The 19,877-nt window shown below is 38.9% G+C and overlaps 1 protein-coding gene across 1 annotated transcript; it reads left to right on the top strand.

Annotated features, from left to right (window-relative positions):
- The first annotated feature begins 520 nt into the window (after window positions 1–520).
- Window positions 521–19,544, top strand: cept1b (choline/ethanolamine phosphotransferase 1b). The gene is made up of 10 exons (XM_085161174.1): window positions 521–749; window positions 4,261–4,553; window positions 6,955–7,129; window positions 8,781–8,928; window positions 9,008–9,149; window positions 12,136–12,220; window positions 12,536–12,667; window positions 13,268–13,426; window positions 15,022–15,147; window positions 16,667–19,544. Exons 2-10 carry the CDS (start codon window positions 4,363–4,365, stop codon window positions 16,787–16,789), a joined length of 1,281 nt encoding a protein of 426 aa, XP_085017300.1. The 5' UTR covers window positions 521–749; window positions 4,261–4,362; the 3' UTR covers window positions 16,790–19,544.
- The last annotated feature ends 333 nt before the right edge of the window (window positions 19,545–19,877 follow it).

The following is a 19,877-nucleotide window of genomic DNA, read 5'->3' as shown; positions in this document are numbered from 1 at the left end:
AAAAAACTGTTTTGTTTCTTTTTCATTATCAGATAATGATTGATTTATTGCAACTTGGGTATGAGAAGCCTTTAAATCCATGTTAAAAAAGCTTCTAACCTTAAACTGTCAATACTTAGCTACTAAAAGACATTCTTTGTAGCACTGACCCAAAGTCCTTGTCCAAGCAAGTCTCACCGCTGTCAGTAAATCCATTTTTGTTAAAAAAAATCTTCAAATTTCAAATTACTTGAAAGCCAACTCAAGTCAAAACTTTGCGATATTCAAAATTTAGAGATGACAATTCAAATTTTTACTCGTATCTGCCTGGCAGAAACAATCTTCTTTATAAGGAAATAGGAGCCTTTGGTGGAGTGTTTTTATGCAGTGGTTTTGTTAGTCTGACCACCTTGACATCAGATCTGGGCTGTATGTAGCCAACGAACTAAACGAACTTGACACCCCTACACTAGAGGGCGTTTGAGCGGGCTGTGTGCCTGTGAGATGTATTCAGGGCAAAATTTACCCACTACGAAAGGAAGCTTCGCGAGATTTCTGTGATGGCTAACGATAACTAGCCTGCTGTGTCAAACCACAGTGACACCGGTCGTGGTGATCCACCTTACAGATGCAGACGCTTGTTTTGATACTCCAAGTCATAAAGGGGAAATCACAAAGCTAACCGAGGACAGAAAGTTGCTGTCTGTCGACTTGAAGCACTCCCACCTGGCCCTTCGACTGTCCGCGACTCTCGTCCTTTAATCGCTCAGGTCAGTCGGCATTACGTTCAGCATCCTGCCAGCAGTCTGGGTTAGCTAGCTAGGCTAGCCGCAGTCACCACGGGAGGTCCATGAGTTTCCGTCTGATCTGGGCAATATGCTGAGTATGCACCGGTGCCTTTAGCAAAATAAGTATGAAAAAGAGTCAATAAACTTGCTGCAAGTGTGTAAATTTATATTGCCACCCTGACATGAGTGTTCCGTAACCGTTCGCTGCGCTAACGTTGCAGATAGTCCAGCTAATGCACACGCTAACTGATGGGGACTGGGCTAACAGCAAGTGTGCTAGGTTTCAAGAAGCAGGTTGTTTGGTGCCCTCCGAGCTTTGTCAGCAGCTCAAGTGACAGTCACAAGAAGTAGTTTAGAAACGTAGACGAGGTTAATGACCGGCAGCGTCAACCGCTCGCGAATTAACCCGTCAGTGTCAGTAATGTCTCAATAAATATTGCGTTATTGATTTAATCTTTCTTCTTCTTTGCTCTGGGTCCTGTCATCAGCAACACATGGGCCTTCTCTGTTACTACAGAAATTTAGATGTGCCCTGTTGTCCCAGTTACGAGTCTTAACTTGCCTTTAATCTCAGAATATTATGGGGAGCGTAATTAAGCTGATTACTCACATCCACCTGTGATTGTAATGGGTGGCTCTTTGCAGGAGTGTCTTTTCAAACTCAATACAGAGAGTCATGTTCCGTATGACGTCGTCATGTGGATGTCTTGTCAGTGTGCATTTTCTATATATATCTGTATAAGACCCCAAGATACTTAAACTGCTTCACTGGGGGCAGCAGTTCATCCCTGACCTGGAGTGGGAACTCCACTCTTTCCTGGTTGAGAAACAAGCTCCAGCTGAAAGAATGATTCAAGTGATACAAGTGGTGGGAATGAGATTTCTCCAAAGGGTGGCTGGGTGAGAAGTTCGGTCATTTGGGAGGGACTCAAAGAAGAGCCATTACTCTTACACATCGAAATGAGGAAGCTAAGGTGTTCTGGGCATGTCCTACTGGGATAACACCTTGGTGTTCAGGCCCAGTAAAGCCTAGCAATGTCTTGTTGTGTGAGACTGAGGTCTAGGTTTCTTTGCTTAGGCTGCAGTCTCTATGACCTAACTCCTAACAAGTGGTGATGGATGGATGGGCTTATACATTAGAGTAGGGGAGGAACAACTCTCCAAATCCATGCTTTAGGTCGTTCCTAGGGTTGTTGTTTTTTTTAAAAAGCTCAGACAGATTATCGTAGTTATGGGCTCATCTATCTGCTCCTGCAAAAACACAAGGAAACTTACAACTAGAGCAGGGCGATATGACCAAAAATATTTATCATGATATACATTTGAAAATTTGCGATAACAATATAACTGACGATATAATTGACACTAGACAAAATACTTTACAACTCCACAACTTCATTAGTGCAAAAAATCCCATCAATGTATTTTCACTTAAACAAGCAGCTGTTTTTTATGTGCATTAAAGTTATATATAAATGTAACAGTGCAAATTCCTTGCTGACAGTTTAACCAAAAGGCATTCCAGTGGAAATTGGCCGACATATCCTCAGGATAACCATGTATAATATCCACAAAACTTAAAAAGAGGTTATACACACACTACGGTAATATTATGTTGAAGCACAGTACGTATCACTCCGCGAGACGCCTGCCTAATGCCGTAATGCTCCGACAATCCATCAAGCGGTGCGGGTTCGTAGCTTAGCAAAGTGTATTTTCCAAATAACACGGTAATAACGACGGCCCGCTAGCATGCTCTACCAAAAATAGTGCTTTGTTGTGTATCTGACGGACGAAAGCTAAACCAGTTTCACACCACTGAAGTTGCAGCATTTTTACAAACCAATTCTGGTATGTAAACTTAAGCACTGCGCATGCGCGTTTAACCCATATTCTATCGCGATATTTCATTTTCCTATCGTTGCCCAAAATTACACCGGTATTACTGTGAACGGTATGATATAGCCCAGTCCTACTTACAACTATGGCATCTATTACATATACGCTTATATAAGTTTTTTTTTCATGTAAAAGCACTGCTTGTACTGTACAGCAAAAATATCAATCTTAAGGAGTCTAAACAAAGCCACATTTAAAAGTGTGTTTTTTCGCTAAACCAACAACTCGCAGGCAGTTTTAAATTCAGTGGGCGCAGAGATGCCTGACATGCTGTTGAGGCATCTCTGCTGTTCTTAGTTAATTTTTATAATATCCTGAATATTTGCAAAAAGGAAAACTTTCTTTGTCTAGCACTGACAGAAGTGTTAAATAGTCTGTATGTACTAGGAAAATGTTGAATCCATAATTGTGCACCTTTTTCCTTCACATGTGATGTAACAGCGTGCAGTTAACTTCCCTGTAAGTCCAGTCTGGTTATGTTAGTGCTGCTGCTGCTGCTCCACCACGTCAGTTGCCTAAAACCTGCAGTCTTGCTGTGAACTTGTGCTATCAGCATTAGCATTCAGGGCCTGCATCACAGAGACTTAGTCAGAGTTTCGTCTCTATTGATCTGCTAATGGCTCTTTTCTCCATATTGAAACTGTCAGTTAATGTTGATTATACATCGAAATAATTGATCAGCTGATTAACCCAAACATCTGCTGTCACAACTTTACCCCTGTATTTTTAAAACAATAATACATGAGCCTATTTGGCTTTGTGGTAATTAATTTAGGTTTATAAAATATGAATAACAGAAATGGGTGAAGTGTAAAAGAGCTTTTTGTCACCATGCTACTCATCTGATAGAGACAGGATCATGGGGAGGAGGGGGGGGCGCAAACCCTCCTTTATTATACTGATGCATTTCCACTGTACTTGTTGCCTTAGCACTGGTTAAACATGGCGTCAGACTTGCATTCTTTAACCAGTCTTGAGCATGTCTATGTGGGTGTTACAGGAGCTGCAGATATCTGCATTGCACTTTCACTTTCAAGAGTATTGCATCCACATTTCCATAGTGCAACAGGGCTATAGAGGTATTTGGGAGGTTGGTTGTTTAGGCTTTTGACAGCTCACTTTGCAGGAGCCTTTGTCTGACTTTATGCTAAAACTAGGGCATAGTAAGTGTTTCATTTACCTAAAATAGGTAAATGTTCACTAAAATTATTCAAGCAGGAAAAAAAAAACCTATGCCATCAATAACAGTTGCAGTTGGTCATGCACTATTCCCATGTGGCTCTTGGTATTAGTGAAGTGAATTCATTTTTTTTAGTTAAAAAAAAAAGTATATTATTTTTTAAATTTTAGCTGTTTTCAAGTTTTAGCTTTTCCAATTGAAGGATTTGTTAGAGAAAGTTCTTAAGCACCAGATTTAACATTGATGTATAACAAGTAGCCTAGAAGAATAATTATAAAATAATTATAAAATAATAATAATTTTAGTTGTAGCCTCTGAAATTGTTTTTTGGGATTTTAGGAGCTGCATTCTTTTTTTCTTTTTGCTGAGATATTTCCACAGGGCAGTTTTATGATGTTGGGTTTTTCTTCTTAGGCATCATCCGGCCTCACTGTGGATCTTTAGCCCCACGGGCAGGGCAGTGGCAGTGGCAGAGGTAGAGCCATCAGGGACCAGACCAGCAGGAAGCAGGGCTTCATGAGCGCCACGGGGCAGCAGCAAGGGGGGGGTCTGCGTACTCGCCGAGGCCTTAGCCGGGACAAAGACCCCGGGCACGGCATGGGCATGGAGGCAACCTGCTGGCTGTCCCCTGGAGTCCTGCGCAGGCTGATTGAGTTGCCCTCACCCCCCCTGTCTCGACACCAACTCAAGAGACTGGAGGAGCACAGGTAATGCAGGTTTCTGCTGTGTACGCTGAACTCAGGAAAACAAAGTGTTAGTAAGTGGAGTGAAAAGACAGTGAAATGTGGGAAATCTATTTTATGTCAGATGTGTACTGTTGCATTACTGGATGCTTGTATAAAAAACGAGCAAAGATTTCAAATAAGGAGGTGAGCGTTTCTACAGTAATCCCTGTGAGCTAAAAGCACATGCTCAGTTTTTTGTTCTACTCTTGGCTGTGTATGATTTCAAAGAGAGGGTGTAGTCATAATATGATCATCTCATGCGCGCAGATGCAGTGTTCAAATCTTTTTGTTAGGGGCATCCAGTCAGAAGAGGGCTGACACTGAGTCACGAGATGCTCCTCTACACCAAATATTAAAAAAGTGTGGCAGCGTTTTTTAACTTCACATTTATTTAATGGGTTTATTTGATTAAAATAAAATGAAAGTTCAAGGAAATCTAAATTTCTTCTTTTTCAAACCGTAATAAAACTGTCATTTTTCCAAAGTCCAGAAATAATTGTGTTAAATAATCATCTCATTTATCTCAGACAGTATCATTTTTGGCCCTATAATAGGTTGCCTTTTAACAGTCTGAAGAGAATGGAGCTGAGTCCTCAGCCCTTGTCTACAAGATCAGTTTCCAGTTCATATTTATAGCTAGCATAGTGACTCAAATTGTAATAATTTTTTGTAGAGACTTTAGCTTCAGGTCTGTGTTTGTGGTCTCCACAGCATGAAACATGACTTGCCTGCACCAAGTGTTCTCACAGACTTGTTTCAACGTGAAAAAAAAATGAAATGATTCCCACAGCCTCTCAGACACAATACCTCCTAAATTAAACCCGATTTCTCCAGGAAAATTTGTGACTTAAGCTTATATTTGTCAAGATTTGTGCTAGCGCTCTCTGTTATTGAAATATGTAATTCAAAAATAGTGTTACATTAATGGATAACAGATGTACGTAGTTATGATTGGTTTAGGAAAGAAACTGCTGGTATGTCAGGATTGACAAGCTATGTTACTGTTAACAGATCAGGCCTGTAGCAGCTTGTGCTGAGTTTTTGTTTTCCTTCCCTTCTTCGTGTTTCCCTCTCAGACTCACCGGTCGGGTTGAGTCAAAAACCTTATTATCACTCTGTTTAATTTAAGGTCAAATAATACATCAGAAGTGAAAACATAGTCTTCCCAGTTAAACAGGAAGTCATTTCAAAATTTTAAAAAAAGTTCAACAAAAGTACTTGTTTGAATTTAAGAACTTAATCCAAATAAGTTAACAACATTGTTTGAGTTTAACCACAGAGTTCTGGTGAACTGTTATTTTGAAGCCATTAGTCTTGTCTGAGACTAATGAGCTAGCAAAACCGACATCTTCATTATCATCTTTAGTGTTTCCATCAGGGTGTTACAAGCCCGATGGGGTGAAATTGATCCCCTCTTGGGCCTAAGCAGCTGGGATTTTATTTATTTTTAAGATGTTAAATTAGGCTGTTAAGATAAATTGGCTAATGATACTGTTAACTGGATTTACACATATAATAGCAGTCTTAAAGAAGCAGCCACAGTGTGTTATCTAAAATGTGTAGGAGGTGAAACGGTGCTGGAATTTCTTGCAGTGACGTGATTAAGAACATTAAAAATCCGTCCAAATGGAGTTTAAGGTAATGTTTCTATTATTAAATCTGAAAACATCTTAAACATTTTAACATTTAAAGGACTGGCCGCCAGCCACCTCTGAATTCAGAGGACTTATGGTTATTGGTTTAAAGTTTTTAATGATGCTATTTGGTGTCTATGGTATTTATCTATGAAGGGTTTTTGTTATGTTTGTCTGAAAGGTACTATAGAAATGAAATTGTACTTTTAAGTCTTTTTAGAATGTATTTAGTTATAATTTAGAGCACAAGCTGAGAAAAGTAGGTGAACTCTTCAGTTTATAACTCACAGAACCTCCTTTAGCAGCACCAAACTTGAAGTATTCCTACAAGCTGCTAATGAGACTTAAACAAGCACGAGGAGGAACAAATCGACCATCTTTTAACCGTCCGAGACTAATGTAAAACTATAACAAATATTCATGTATTTGACGAAACACCTATGTACTAAAGCAAAATGTTTTAGATCAACCATAAGCCATATAATGTAGCGTCCCATTTGTCTGGATGAGATTTTTGTGTTTTGTTCTCGTGCTGATTGGAGCATTAACCTTCATTGAGTACTTTGATGATAACTCTTCATTGCAGCTCACAAACTCAAGAAACTCTAGCTGTAACTCTGTTTCTACAGCTTGGTGAGATATATTTAAACACAGTTAATAATTGTCAAGCCCTCGTAAAAGTCGGTAAACATTCATATCTGTCGCTCCTCTGTGTCTTAACTGCTGCTACCTGTTGCCCATTCCTGCAGGTACAGCAGTGCTGGACGCTCCCTGCTGGAGCCTCTAATGCAGCGCTACTGGGAATGGCTGGTAGGACGTGTCCCTTCCTGGATTGCACCCAATCTCATCACCATCATTGGCCTGGCCACCAATGTCTTCACCACCCTCGTGCTCGTCTACTACTGCCCAACTGCCACTGAGCAGGTTAGCCGATAATCTTAAAGAGGATGAGGTCCATAGCTACAGCGCTACTGTTATTGTTATTTTCTGTCAATGTTTTATATTAAAACATAACCAGATATCAAAGTAGTAAGATTAGGTCATCGGAGCTGCTGGAAGGCTTTTAATGTGAAACATCAGAAGAGCTCGGAGAAAGAAAAGTGTAATAAGAAAATCATCAGTTAACTCATGATTGAAAGCAGTGTTGGTAAAGATGCTTTTAGATTCGTGTATATAAAAGAAAAACATTGGCACTGTGGTGTTGTCCGTGTGTTTCTGCACATTTAAGCCTCAGTGTTGCTTTTTTGGAGGCAGAAATGATGTTAATTGAACACAGGATGGAGAGAACTTTCAAAAAAACAACAGAAAAATAATATAAATGTGGTTATTAATTCTATAAAGTTGGACATTTTAACATGGGAATCTATGGGGTTGATGAAGTTTGAGGGTCAGCCTCAAGTGGCCATTAGAGGGACTGCAGTCTTTTTTGTTCTTGGTGTTAACTTTGCTGTTCAGATGCTGAGGTTGCTGCTTGGTCACGATTTCATTTTTTTTTGTGGAGGTTATAAATGGTTATCAATATCCTTATTAAACAGGGTAATAAGTATTAAATGCATGTTTTGGATAAAGTCACTTTGAGCTGACTTAATTTGTTGACAAAGGGTCTGCATGAATGAATCAAATCATAAAGACATGTCACTTGCTCTGGCTTATATCCATGTAGACAGCTTTGTAATGATCTTTTAGTCTTTGTAATGCTAACCCATCGGACTGTAACTGTATTTAATTTCCACTGAAAACCTCCTGGTTGGTCTGGAAAGTCCACATACCTGAATACCAGTGATTTTCCTTTGGAACTACCTTCAACCTCCAACAAAAACTGTTGACTTTCATATGTGAGCTCTTAGGACTCAAATATATGAGAGCTCCTGTAATTACTGCAGCTACCGTATATATTGTTTTTTTTAAATCTGGTGATATTTATTTGGGTGACAGAGGGGAGTAAAAAGGCAACTGACGTTCTTGCAGCCAGCACTGACATGTTGCTGCTGCTTCTGTCATCTGTGGGCGTTTCAGCTACATTGAAATATCAAATCTCACAATGAGAGGAAGAAAGTGAGATTATTTTTGTCTGCTGCTACATTAGAAACTGCACAGGTGCTTTTGTTTCTCCAGTTTCCTTAGGGTTTAATAAATTATTCTGATTTGAGTGCGTTTGTCTGTAAAGACTTGAATGAGAGAGACAACTACAAGCCTAAAGGCAAAAAATTTTAATGACTGTTCAGATGATCTCCGTTCATTTCCGCTCAGTTAATTAATCTACATCATTCATTCATCATTGTATGTGAACAAGGCCTTACACTGAAGCCTTTACTTCATAGTAGGAACTAAACTCCCCACCCAGTTCCTCTTTCACCTGCACCACAGTACTCGTTATGAAAGGTGTTAGCACAACCCTAACAATTGCAGTCTCTGTGTTTATGTATGTTAATGAGGTGAAAGAAACCATCATGTTCATGCTGCCCAATCCTCCACCAGCCACGGCATGTAAAATTTGCCTTAGACTGCACCTGTTCGTGAGCATCACCATAGAGTGACCTCTTCTTCATGTGATTATTTGTGTTTTTTGCTCCAGGCTCCTCTCTGGGCATACCTGTTGTGTGCGGTGGGTCTGTTTATCTACCAGTCGTTGGACGCCATCGACGGGAAGCAGGCCAGACGCACTAACAGCAGCTCTCCGCTGGGTGAGCTGTTTGACCACGGCTGTGACTCCCTCTCCACCGGTCAGTTTACATCCTGTTTGATTCTGTGTTTCAGAAAATCTGAAGCTCAGTGAACAATCTGTGTGTTTTTTCTCTGCAGTGTTTGTGGTGTTGGGAACCAGTATAGCAGCGCAGCTGGGCACCAACCCAGACTGGATGTTCTTCTGCTGCTTTGCCGGGATGTTTATGTTCTACTGTGCACACTGGCAAACATATGTGTCAGGAACGCTGCGCTTTGGGATGTGAGTCGATAAAAACTGCGTATTTTCCTTTTCTTCTTTAAGAGAACAGTTTGCAGCCATTTTTCTTATCTGTCAACACACGTAGTCGTCTTAAGACCAGGGGGGGGGGTAAATATGCAACCACTTTACAATATGCAATCACAGCCTCACTGCTGTTCATGAAATACATTTTTAGTCTATCGATTCTTACTTCTGGGTGCAAATGTTCCTTTTCTGTTTTGTTTTATATTTTGTTTTTTCATTTTACATTTTTTGTCAGTCTCATTTCTTCTGTCATGTCTATCTACATAGAATTGCTCTATGTAGGATTTAAAGGATTAATAAATGTCCACATCTGGAGGCTGGAGTAGTTGAAGTTCAGACAGATTACCTCAAAACATTTGTGCTGTTTTAATGGTGTTCCTAATTATTTAAAAAAAAAAAACTCTGCTAGGTTTAGGCAATACTTCCTGACAGGACAACTCATGGCCATGAACTCGATTTACTTGAGTTGCTGTAACTATTCCATGTTTTGCCATGAAGCCAGGCCAATTTTACACAGTTATGCAAAATTTTAAACTGAAAGCAACAAAGGCTGCTGAAGTTAGCACAGCTAACATTAGCACAGCTAACATTAGCACAGCTTTGTGTATTCTGGCATTTTATATGCGTAATATTACGCATGACTCAAATGGCTGCACAATTCATAGGATTTCATTATCAAAGGATGTTGTTAAGTCTCAAATGGTACTTAAACACACACAACAGCTGTAGAGACTGTTTAATTCAATCTGTTAGGTTTCAGATGTTTTTCTGGCTGTTAAACTAGTCTGAGTTTTTTATTATTAGTAGTAAATTGCTCAGTTTGTCAACCAATAATCTCTGATTTTTATTACAAATGAGGGTGACATTAAAATTTTATGGTGACTAACTTAAGAATTGAAAACCCTGAAAAGTTCTAGTTGTTTACTTGACCTTTATGTGCACTCTCACTCTTATTGAACACTTTCTGTATAAATATAAACACTGATTTTTCTTTGAACACAAATATTAGATTTACGTGATTGATTTTTAAAGCCAACATCTTCATATTAGGCAGAATGGACTATTAGTATAGAAAGAATGTCGTCATTTTGAATCACCTCCTGACTTTACCTACTGAAACCTGTGAGGTAGTCATAAACAGGTTTTTCAGGAACTCAGTCCAAAGCTTTGAAAAAGTTAATAAAAGGTGCAGCAAGTTAATTAGACCTGAGGTTTAGTCTTGTCATTAGATCACAGCATTTACATGTTCAGGTGACCCGCAGTAAATGTGGATGTGTTCTGTGTGTAGATTTGATATAACAGAGGTGCAGCTCTGTCTAGCAGGATTACAGATGCTCACAGCCACTGTGGGTCCCTGCCTGTGGAGCGTGATGGTAAACTTTCTGGCTGCTGCCTGCATGGCTCACTGTTGTCCGCTTCCACAGTGAACTCTGACCTGCATGGAGTCACATGGTCAGATCAGCTCGTACTCATTTCTGCTTGAAGGTGCGGTCAGTAAAATATGGCTCTGAGTAGCATCAGCTGAAGCAATTGGGCAGCTAGCTTTCATCTGTCAAATATAACATTTATAGGATTTTAGTTTCAAACTTTTGTTAAGAAGGACTTTATGCGTTTACATTTTTATAAACTAAATATTTTGATTAGAGGCCATAACAGAGCCTCCACCTGGTTTTACAGAGTGGCTGTACACGTTCTCTGTTGTACCTCTCTCTTCATGTCAACCGTAACATATGGGCAATGAACCAAAACTTTAAAACTTGGACTTATCACTCTAAGACCCGTTCTCACTGATTTTCAGCCAATGACTTGTGTAATTAGGCATATGTCAGTCTGAGAATGGCTTGACAGCCACCTTTCCACTGAGACTATTTTTGATGAAGCAGTATAAGAGTGTATTAACTGAAGGGACCAGATGCAGCTCTCTTTAATGGGTTTTTTTCGCTTCTTAAGAACATGACTTTCAGATCCTGTCTGTCTGCTCTACACAGGTTTTTTTTGTTGTTGTTGTTTTTTTAGTCCTCCCACATCGTCTTTTGTACTCCAGTTTAGTTTCCTCAAAATCTTTAAAGACACACTGCACACCAAGCTGACAGATGCCAATTTATTCAGCTAACAGCTCTTTGGGTATAAACATAACATGCTTTTTGCAACAGGCTGCTAGTCACAAAGTCTCTGTTATGTGTAGACAAAACATTGGTTTAGCTCTTGAGTTGGGTGCCTTTATCCTGTAATGATTCATAGGTCAGTCTTTAGTAGCTTAAAAAAACTAATAAAAGAAAGTCCTGGAAATGGTCAGGTGGAAGGACTTGAAATGAAAATGAATGGAAAAAGCAGCCAATGTCAAAAGGAAAAACTTTGAAAGACCCTCAGAAAACTTGTAGAATTACTGCTCAACATCGCTTACAAAACAATTAAATCTGGCTTCTTGGAAGCAAAGCATGAACGAATGAGCGGTGGCTTCAGACTTTCGCACAGTGCTGTATATCCCAAGACAGACTGTCAGCTTTGGAGCCAATAATAAATGAAAACATGTTATCAGATGGTTTTCATAATCAAAATATAAGACAAACTTCAGCTGTCACCACGATCACAGCAAGAAGCAGATAAGGAGGAAACGAGCAGCAGAGAAACTGCAGCCTTGCTCGGGTATTGTCTACATGCATCAAACCTGATGTCCTAGTGACGTTTACTAGACCCATGTCACAGTTTGCCCTGCAGTAAACTTGCTCAAGTCAAAGAGATCAGGGGAGTGACTCACTCTGCTAACAAAACTCGTCCTTTTGTTGACCGAGCCAGTGAAATATTACTGATCGCACCTTTTAACCTCCAAATCAAACGTGTTGAGCAGAAGAATGGGCTCCGTGTCCGGCAGCGTGTTGTGGAGGAATGCTGCAGGATGACTGTGTGCTGTTATACGTCACTAATCCTCACCGTAAACTCTCTGCTTTCTCCTCCCACTCAGCATTGATGTGACTGAGGTGCAAATCTTCATTATAATCGTGTATTTGCTGGCCGCCGTGGGAGGATCTGCTTTTTGGCAGTCACTGGTAATTCTGATTGATCTTAATCTGAAGAAATTGGAACCAATGACAATGAGACTGTAATGTCATGACGTTTAACTTGATCATTTTACAGTAATGCTGCTCTAACAGTCATGTTTAAACTGTTTTACTGTAATTGTTATAAGTAAGTGCCTTTTAGTAGTCTCTAACATTAGTCATGGTGGTTTAAATGAGGGTGGTGTAGTGACTGTGCTCTCAAAGTACAAAAATGCAAATTGTCTGTCTGATCAGGATTTGTTTTGATGACTTTGTGTTGCATAAAAACATCTAAGATTTCCATGTCAATGTCTCGAATTCCAGATTCCGATCCTAAATATCCAGATGAAAATGATTCCTGCCATCTGCACTTTGTTAGGAGCCATCTTCTCCTGCACCAATTATTTCAGAGTTATTTTCACAGGAGGTGTGGGCAAAAACGGATCCACAATAGCAGTAAGCCCTCAGTGTCCTGTCCTGGTTTGTAATGCCTCTTTTTGACTGATGCGCTGCACAGTTCTGCCCTGGTGCCTTATGAGAACCGCCCAGTGTTTTGACCAGCTTGACAGCCTATTTTTACATAGCAGATGATGGGGTAATTTACACACAGGGGGAACTTGATCTGCAGGCTGTGTCTTATGTAGCAGAGTACGTACAGCTGAAACCTATGTTAATGGATATCTGTAGAAAAATATGTAATGTAAACATGAGATTTTAGCAAAACAACATTACAAATAACAGACAAACAGTACACAAATGGCCCACCGGTTTTGTGGTGCAGTGCTTTGGTCAGCATTTTGGCAATAGTGATATGAGGGATAAGCAAGGGTTTACATTTTCTGTATGATCAGTTAAGTGTATATGTGTAATGCATTAGAAGCCTTTTAGCTGTTCTTCTGGTGCAGAAGTATTCTGGTGAATAAAGTTTGATTTCCGTTCAGAATAAAAGCATTGTTAGGCTAGCTTTAGTTTGTGTTACAGTTTTTTGTACCTGAGCAGCTCCTCTGTCGATTTCCACTGATATTAATTGTCTTTTTCTCCTCCCTTGTCTTGCAGGGAACCAGTGTCCTCTCTCCAGTCTTACATATTGGTTCAGTCATAATTTTGGCGATGATGATATACAAAAAGTCTGCTGTCCAGCTCTTTGAAAATCATCCATGTCTTTATATCCTGGCATTTGGCTTTGTCTCGGCCAAAATCACCAATAAATTAGTTGTAAGTCAAACATACTTTTTTTTTTTCTCTCTTTATAATCATCATTAGGTTATATTTACTGAATTATGGTTGCGCGTTGTGTTTTTCACGGTTGTTATTCCTGATATCCTGCATAAAGATAGTCTGGAGAGGATGAACGATGCTCAGTGTTCAAAAAAGGTTTTAACATTTTGCAAGTTTTACTTGTGAGCATCAAAGGTGTGATTTGCCTAGCTTAGCATAAATACTGAAAGTAGGATAAAACTGTTTGAATAGTTCCATCAACAAACCAAAAAAAGCTTATATTTTTCACTTTGTAAACCTCATGCTATCAGTGTAAGCTGTGAATAGACATGAGGTAGCTAACGTGCTTATTTAATCGTTTCAGCTTTACTTCAGCTTATCAATGAAATAATAATCATTGGGAAAGGATTCCTGAAAAAGCATAGATGCTGACAAACTTAGCTATTTTTCCTAAGCCAGCTGAGAGACATGATCTTTCCAGGCTATCCTGGCTCTGCCCTGACGTCTCTTCTCTGTTCAACATGTCGAAACACCACACCTAACTCCTTTTGGTGTTGAGGATTAGTGGCTCTACTCTGAGCCTTTCCCAAATAACCAAACTCCTTTATCTCTGAGGGCCCAGACAATGAGGAAGCTAATTTCCACCACTTGTTTTAGTGTGTAATTCTTTCCGTCACTACCCACAGCTCATAGCTGTACGTAAGGACAAAGACTGCCAACCAGTAAAACTACTTCCAGGTTTTTGGTACAGCATCCAAAACACTGCAGACACTGCAGGAGGATAAAAACAGGATTGTTTGTTTCTCTAATTTACACTGTTGGCTTTTCAGCCGCTTTCCATCAACAATCATGAAACACGGTTGAAACTTAACATAAAAACTCAACATTTGACTCTCAGTTTAATTTATTGCTTTGATTTAGTTGCAGGTCATTTTAAAGCTGAGCTATTGGAGCAGACAAGGTAGCGTTTGATGTAGCTCACTGCAAAAACATTTAACAGCATAGTTGCTTGGTTGCTGACATTGTTGCCAACAGCAGCAAAAGGGACTCAGATCCAGGCAGGGGGCTTTGGAGTGAACTTTGCATGTTGTCTCCTCGTTCTCACCCAGGTTTTCTACTGGACCTCGAGTTTCTGCTGGCATTAAAAAACATGTTTGTTAGTGCTCTTCATAACAAAAAGTTATAAATACAGGTTTCAAAATAGCATTAAGATTCACAAATGCCACAAATAATTATCACAAAAAATAAATACATCTTTTTTCTTTTTTGGGGGGGGGATTCAAGAGTCTAAACATCCCCAGGAAGAGACTTCTGAACTGCTCATGTTTAAAACTGTCTTCCTTTCCTGCTCAAAGTGGAGAGATGCTGCCTCTCATCTGCTAAAATTAGGACAGAGATGGGGTGGGAAAACTCCCCAATAATTTAAGATGCATCCAAGATTCATTAGGCAGGCCACCACATCAAACTGTAACAGAGGAAGTTTGATGCAATTTATGTAGAAAATTGAAACTTCAAACAACTCCAGTGCCTTGCAGAGATGACTGTTTAATTGAAACTGTGTGTGTGTGTTTGTGTGTGATCTTTGTGTACAGGTAGCACATATGACAAAAAGTGAGATGCATCTCCACGATTTAGCCTTCCTGGGACCAGGACTACTGTTCCTGGATCAGTATTTCAATAGTTTTATTGATGAGTACCTGGTGCTCTGGATTGCACTGGTAAGTACGCACGATGCAAAGTTTGGATAAATGTGGTCATGACATTTTTACTTTGAAAAGCTGGAAAATCACAGAGGTAACTAATAATATGAGTGATGGATGTGTTCCATTTAGCTGGGTCATGTCCAGGCTTTGGCAGGTCTAGAATTCAGTGTTTATATCTTTGTGTTTTTCCTACTCTGACAGTCACAGTATCACCTTCAGTCAGTTATTGTTGCTGTTTAATCCATAGTTGTTACACCTTCTTACTGATGGTGTCTGTGCTGTATGGAAGCCCATTGTTGCCTGTAAGGGTACGAAGCAATAAGTGAAGTTGGTGTTCAGTGCGAAAACCCTGCTTCAGTCTGCACCACCAGGCAGTGTCAAGACTGTTATAAATGAACAATGATGTTATTTCTAAATTAGCCCAAACATTTATGCTTGTTAACAAAGACAAACCACATCACTTAATGAATTGCTGGCATACTTCAAATACAAATCATCCCTAGAAACAAAACGTAAGTCCGTAAAATTAAATATATCTAACTTTAAGTTTAAAATAAACCAGTTTTGTCCTTCAAGACAAAAAAACAAGTAGAAACAGATTTGTATCCGATGGACCCAAGCAGATATTTTTTATATATTTATAATTTTGGTTGCATTTGTTATTGCAGCTCTGTAAAAATAATAATAATAATAATGTGGTAATAGTGGGCTAATAAGGTGAAAACAAGAAGTTATTACCAATTAAATGCTTGAGTAAAAGCCAACTAATCGTCTTGTATCAACAGTGGTTTTAGCTGAGCAATGTTACACTGAAGTTTATGTGATTTTGTAATAAGGTGTCAGGAACTGGGGGGATAATGTGGAAACATGCATGATTTTGAGGAAACCAGTTAGTAATCAGTATCGTCTTTAAAATCTTTTAGAATAAAATGGAAACATCTGTCCATTTAATTTTCTTGTATGCTGGCTTTAAAGTGGTATTAATTCATAATAATGACAAAGTATTTATTGGTGTTTCAACATATTAGGAGACTATTACTGTGTTATAATGCTGGAATTAGTCCTACCATATGTCCCCAGCATTCGTCACAACACACAGTATGCATGGCCAGTATACCAGTATCAGTATTATACCACTGTTACCTGTTGGTTTTGCTTCATAGCCATACATTTGCTTCCACATCACATAACTTACAGTGTAATATTACTCATCTAAACCCAGTGCTGATACAAGATATTACTTAATTATTTACATATTATGTGGTAAATAAGTTTTAATAACTTGCAGGTTCTGAATTATCTTCTTGTTTTCTCCTTATGACAACACTGCTGCTGAGCTATCATAAAAAGTGCTACCATGATTTATCAAAGGGTCGTATGGGCGCATGCTGGAATATCTTAAACGTGGCTTAATTGGCCAGCCCATATATCAGTATCTAGTTTTCATTTTCTTGGCATCAGTGGGTTTCCGCAGTGTGTTAAGCTCCTGTTTTTCTGCTTTTAAAGAGTGACCTTGTTTCTTTCTCTCCCGCAGATCCTTTCCTTGTTTGACTTGGTGCGTTACTGTGTCAGTGTTTGCAACCAGATTGCCTGCCATCTTCACATTTTTGTTTTCAAAATCAAGCCTTGTTCAGTCCTCGGCTCAGCTCCTCACTGAGGACACGCCGGCCATTACTGACTCTGCACCCTTCCTGTTAGCTGCACTCACCTTTTCTTCCCTCTGTTTTCCACGTAGAGACGCAAGGGTGGGTGACGTGGTGTAAACTGTGTGCTTCTGCCAACTGAATGTCAGGACAAATAATATATATTAAGATACTGGAATATTACTGTCATTGTCTGTTTTTCACCAGTGCAGAATTACATTTATACCAGTTTCATTTTCTGCTCCAGTACTAAGAAATCTTCTGACAAACTTACGGTTGCAAAGAGCAGATATTCAGGAGAGTACAGGTGCTACTCAGTATGCTCAACGACAGAAACTTACAGCGTGTTTTAACTGTTCACGTGCAAGAAAATGTATAGGAACCGAATCGTTCTCTTTGCTTTTCATGATTATAATTTTTGTAACTTTACCTTTTTGCTATTGTAAATACCAAACTGTTACAGTGTCTGTGCTTTCTTTTAAGTTAAAAATCCTTCTTTGACACATTTATTTAACCTTCCTTCATGTGTATGATTTTTAAAGACACTCCATCCCCTACACAAAAACAGTGCAGCTGTTTTACATCAGCAAAATGTGGTTTTGGAGGAAACCTGATGCCCATGTTACTTCTTTCTTTCTTTCTTTTTTTTTCTGTTTAAAGCAAATCAGAACGTCCTTTTTGTACAAGCCTGCAAATTATTTCACTGCCACTTTCTTGGTTAAATTTGCACTTTGGATTTAGGTTCAGGTGAGATTTTGGTTTGTTTGTTAAGCTCTTTGCTAATATAGTCCTCATGAAGTTGGTACTTTTGTTACGGGGTATAGGCTTTCTTTTATTTATATTGTAAACGTAAAGGGGGCTGTGGGCGAGGGCAAAAGGTCGTTTAGTGTGCTGTAGTGAAAGGTCCGTCAGCTCCTTTTGACCTCATGTACGAATGAACTCTCAAGTTTCTCATTTTTTAGTTGATGAGAGCAAAGATCAAAACATCTACAGGTGGAGTGAAGCAGTAGACTTATTTCATCCAACTCTGTTACTGATCTCTGCTTTATTTATTGGTGTTTTTTGTTTATTTTGTTTTTAAGTGTCAAATTCCACAATGATAAGAAAAATAATCCGCCTGCTTCTTTGTTTTTGTTTATTTTTCTGAAACATTTTATCCTGTGTACTTTTCGCAAAAAAATCAGGTTGAAATGGTGCATTTGGGGGGAGTGGTATTGTTTTGAAAAACAGATTAACATGCATTTTGTGCTCTATATTAGATGCATTCCCTGCAGCATGTCAAAATAAAACTGCACTCCATGTGTGTTCCAGTAGTGCAACGGTTTAGCTCATTTTTAATGATTTATCTGGCTTTGAGACATAGACTATGCTTGTTAGTAGGTCGGTTAAGTTTCCCTTTCACTGTATTTGTCAAAGAACAGTTTTGAATAACAGAAAATGTGAAAATGAAACATACACATGAAAAATGGTCCTTCGTGTGTTGCAGCTACTTTACTGAATCACTGCTGTGTGTTCAGCGTTACCATCCGCCTGCACAGTACATCACGTTTCCTCCAAAACACACGCCTGCCTCAGCAGAACAGGTGCACATGTGAGTGTGCGGGAGGTGAGGTCACCTGATGATGTCACGGTTTTTAAGGTGGTGACTGATTGAGTCAGATCAAACTTAATAAAAATGTGTTGATTTGAAATGTGGCTGCTGGTTGCTCTGCCTCCACATCGTCGTCGTCGTCTGATGCTGTTACGCCTCAGAGTGTGTTTATCGCTGCTGCTGCTGGAGAGGACCTGTAGTGACGGCCTGTATTCACGTGGAGCTCATGTTTGTCCTTAACAGCAGGGGTTAGCGTCTTGCTTTTACATTTTGTGCCTGTTTTATTTACTTTCTGTTGAATACTTCCATCTGCAGATACTGTGCTTTGCCTCTGCGCCGTGTTTGAAATGACCCACAATGCCAAATGTTGACTGAATTGAGAGGCTCTCAGTGTACATTGTCCTCCAAGCTGCGTCATTGTCTCAGCTGGATGAGTTCTTGTGCAGGGCAGCGGTGGTGGTGTTATCTGGATGAAAAGAGACTGATGGCCATTGATTCATGTAAACAAAGCCTTCTACACACAAGTGTTAAAGGACCACTTCACCCAAAATCACACAAACCATTGTCCACTAATGCCTTAAGATGAAATATTATGGCTCAGTGTATTGTGTTTTTATATCATGCAAATAAAGTCATTTTGAGTAAAGAGGTTTAATGAAAATAAAGGTTAAAAGAAAAACACTGGAGTGAGGGTAGAGTGCTTAAAGGTTTTGTGTATAATGTGTTGGAAAATGGGAAAGTTGGAACACATATTTAAAGTCTTGACAGCTCATATAATGTATATTTTAAGTTGTTATTCCCTTTTTGTCAGAAAATGTGAATATTAATTATATTAATTCGTCTAAATGGGAAATTAATGTAGAAGAAAAGCTTTAATATACTGAGACTAAAACTACAATAAATACTGAAAAGCAACACTGCTGGCAGAGGAAAGAATCGACTATAAAGGTGCTGAAAGAAGAAAATTTGAAATACTGAGAATAAAATTCTATTCAGTGGATGTTTTCTAAAAAATACATTGAAAGTTTCTGCTGCGTAAAAAATGCTGGGCAATAAAAATAGTTTGGTGTGGTAGAAAATAGGTAAAATAGCTATGAGTAGGTAAACTGCTTTAAGATATTTCTGGATTTAATCACTTCATAATGAAATGCCAAAGTAAAATTTAAAACGTAATGTAATGTAAAAACAAAAAAAATTAAGTTTAAGTTTATTCATAATTGTAAAGAATAAAATCATTTTAACAATATCAGAATCTAGCTTCAGTTTTGGGGCAAAGTAAAACTAAGTTGATAAACAGAGAAAACCTTAACTTCTCTAATATTTCTGTTTTGCTTTGAAGGCATAAAGAAAAATTAAAATCTCAGAAAATTCTGAGGTGGTTTTGCGGTTTGGATGAAGTGCGTCTTGAAGAACACTGATGAGTCCATTCTTTGTTGATTTGTTTTTAACAGATTTTGTAGTTGTAAATTCTGCACGTTGTGCAATAAAGAACAGTACTGACTCAATGTCAC

This window comes from Neolamprologus multifasciatus, chromosome 5 (assembly GCF_963576455.1).
Source record: "Neolamprologus multifasciatus chromosome 5, fNeoMul1.2, whole genome shotgun sequence".
Taxonomy (NCBI): Eukaryota; Metazoa; Chordata; class Actinopteri; order Cichliformes; family Cichlidae; genus Neolamprologus; species Neolamprologus multifasciatus.
The sequence above is the reverse complement of the archived record's forward strand: the minus strand, read 5'-3'. Positions and strand labels throughout refer to the sequence as shown.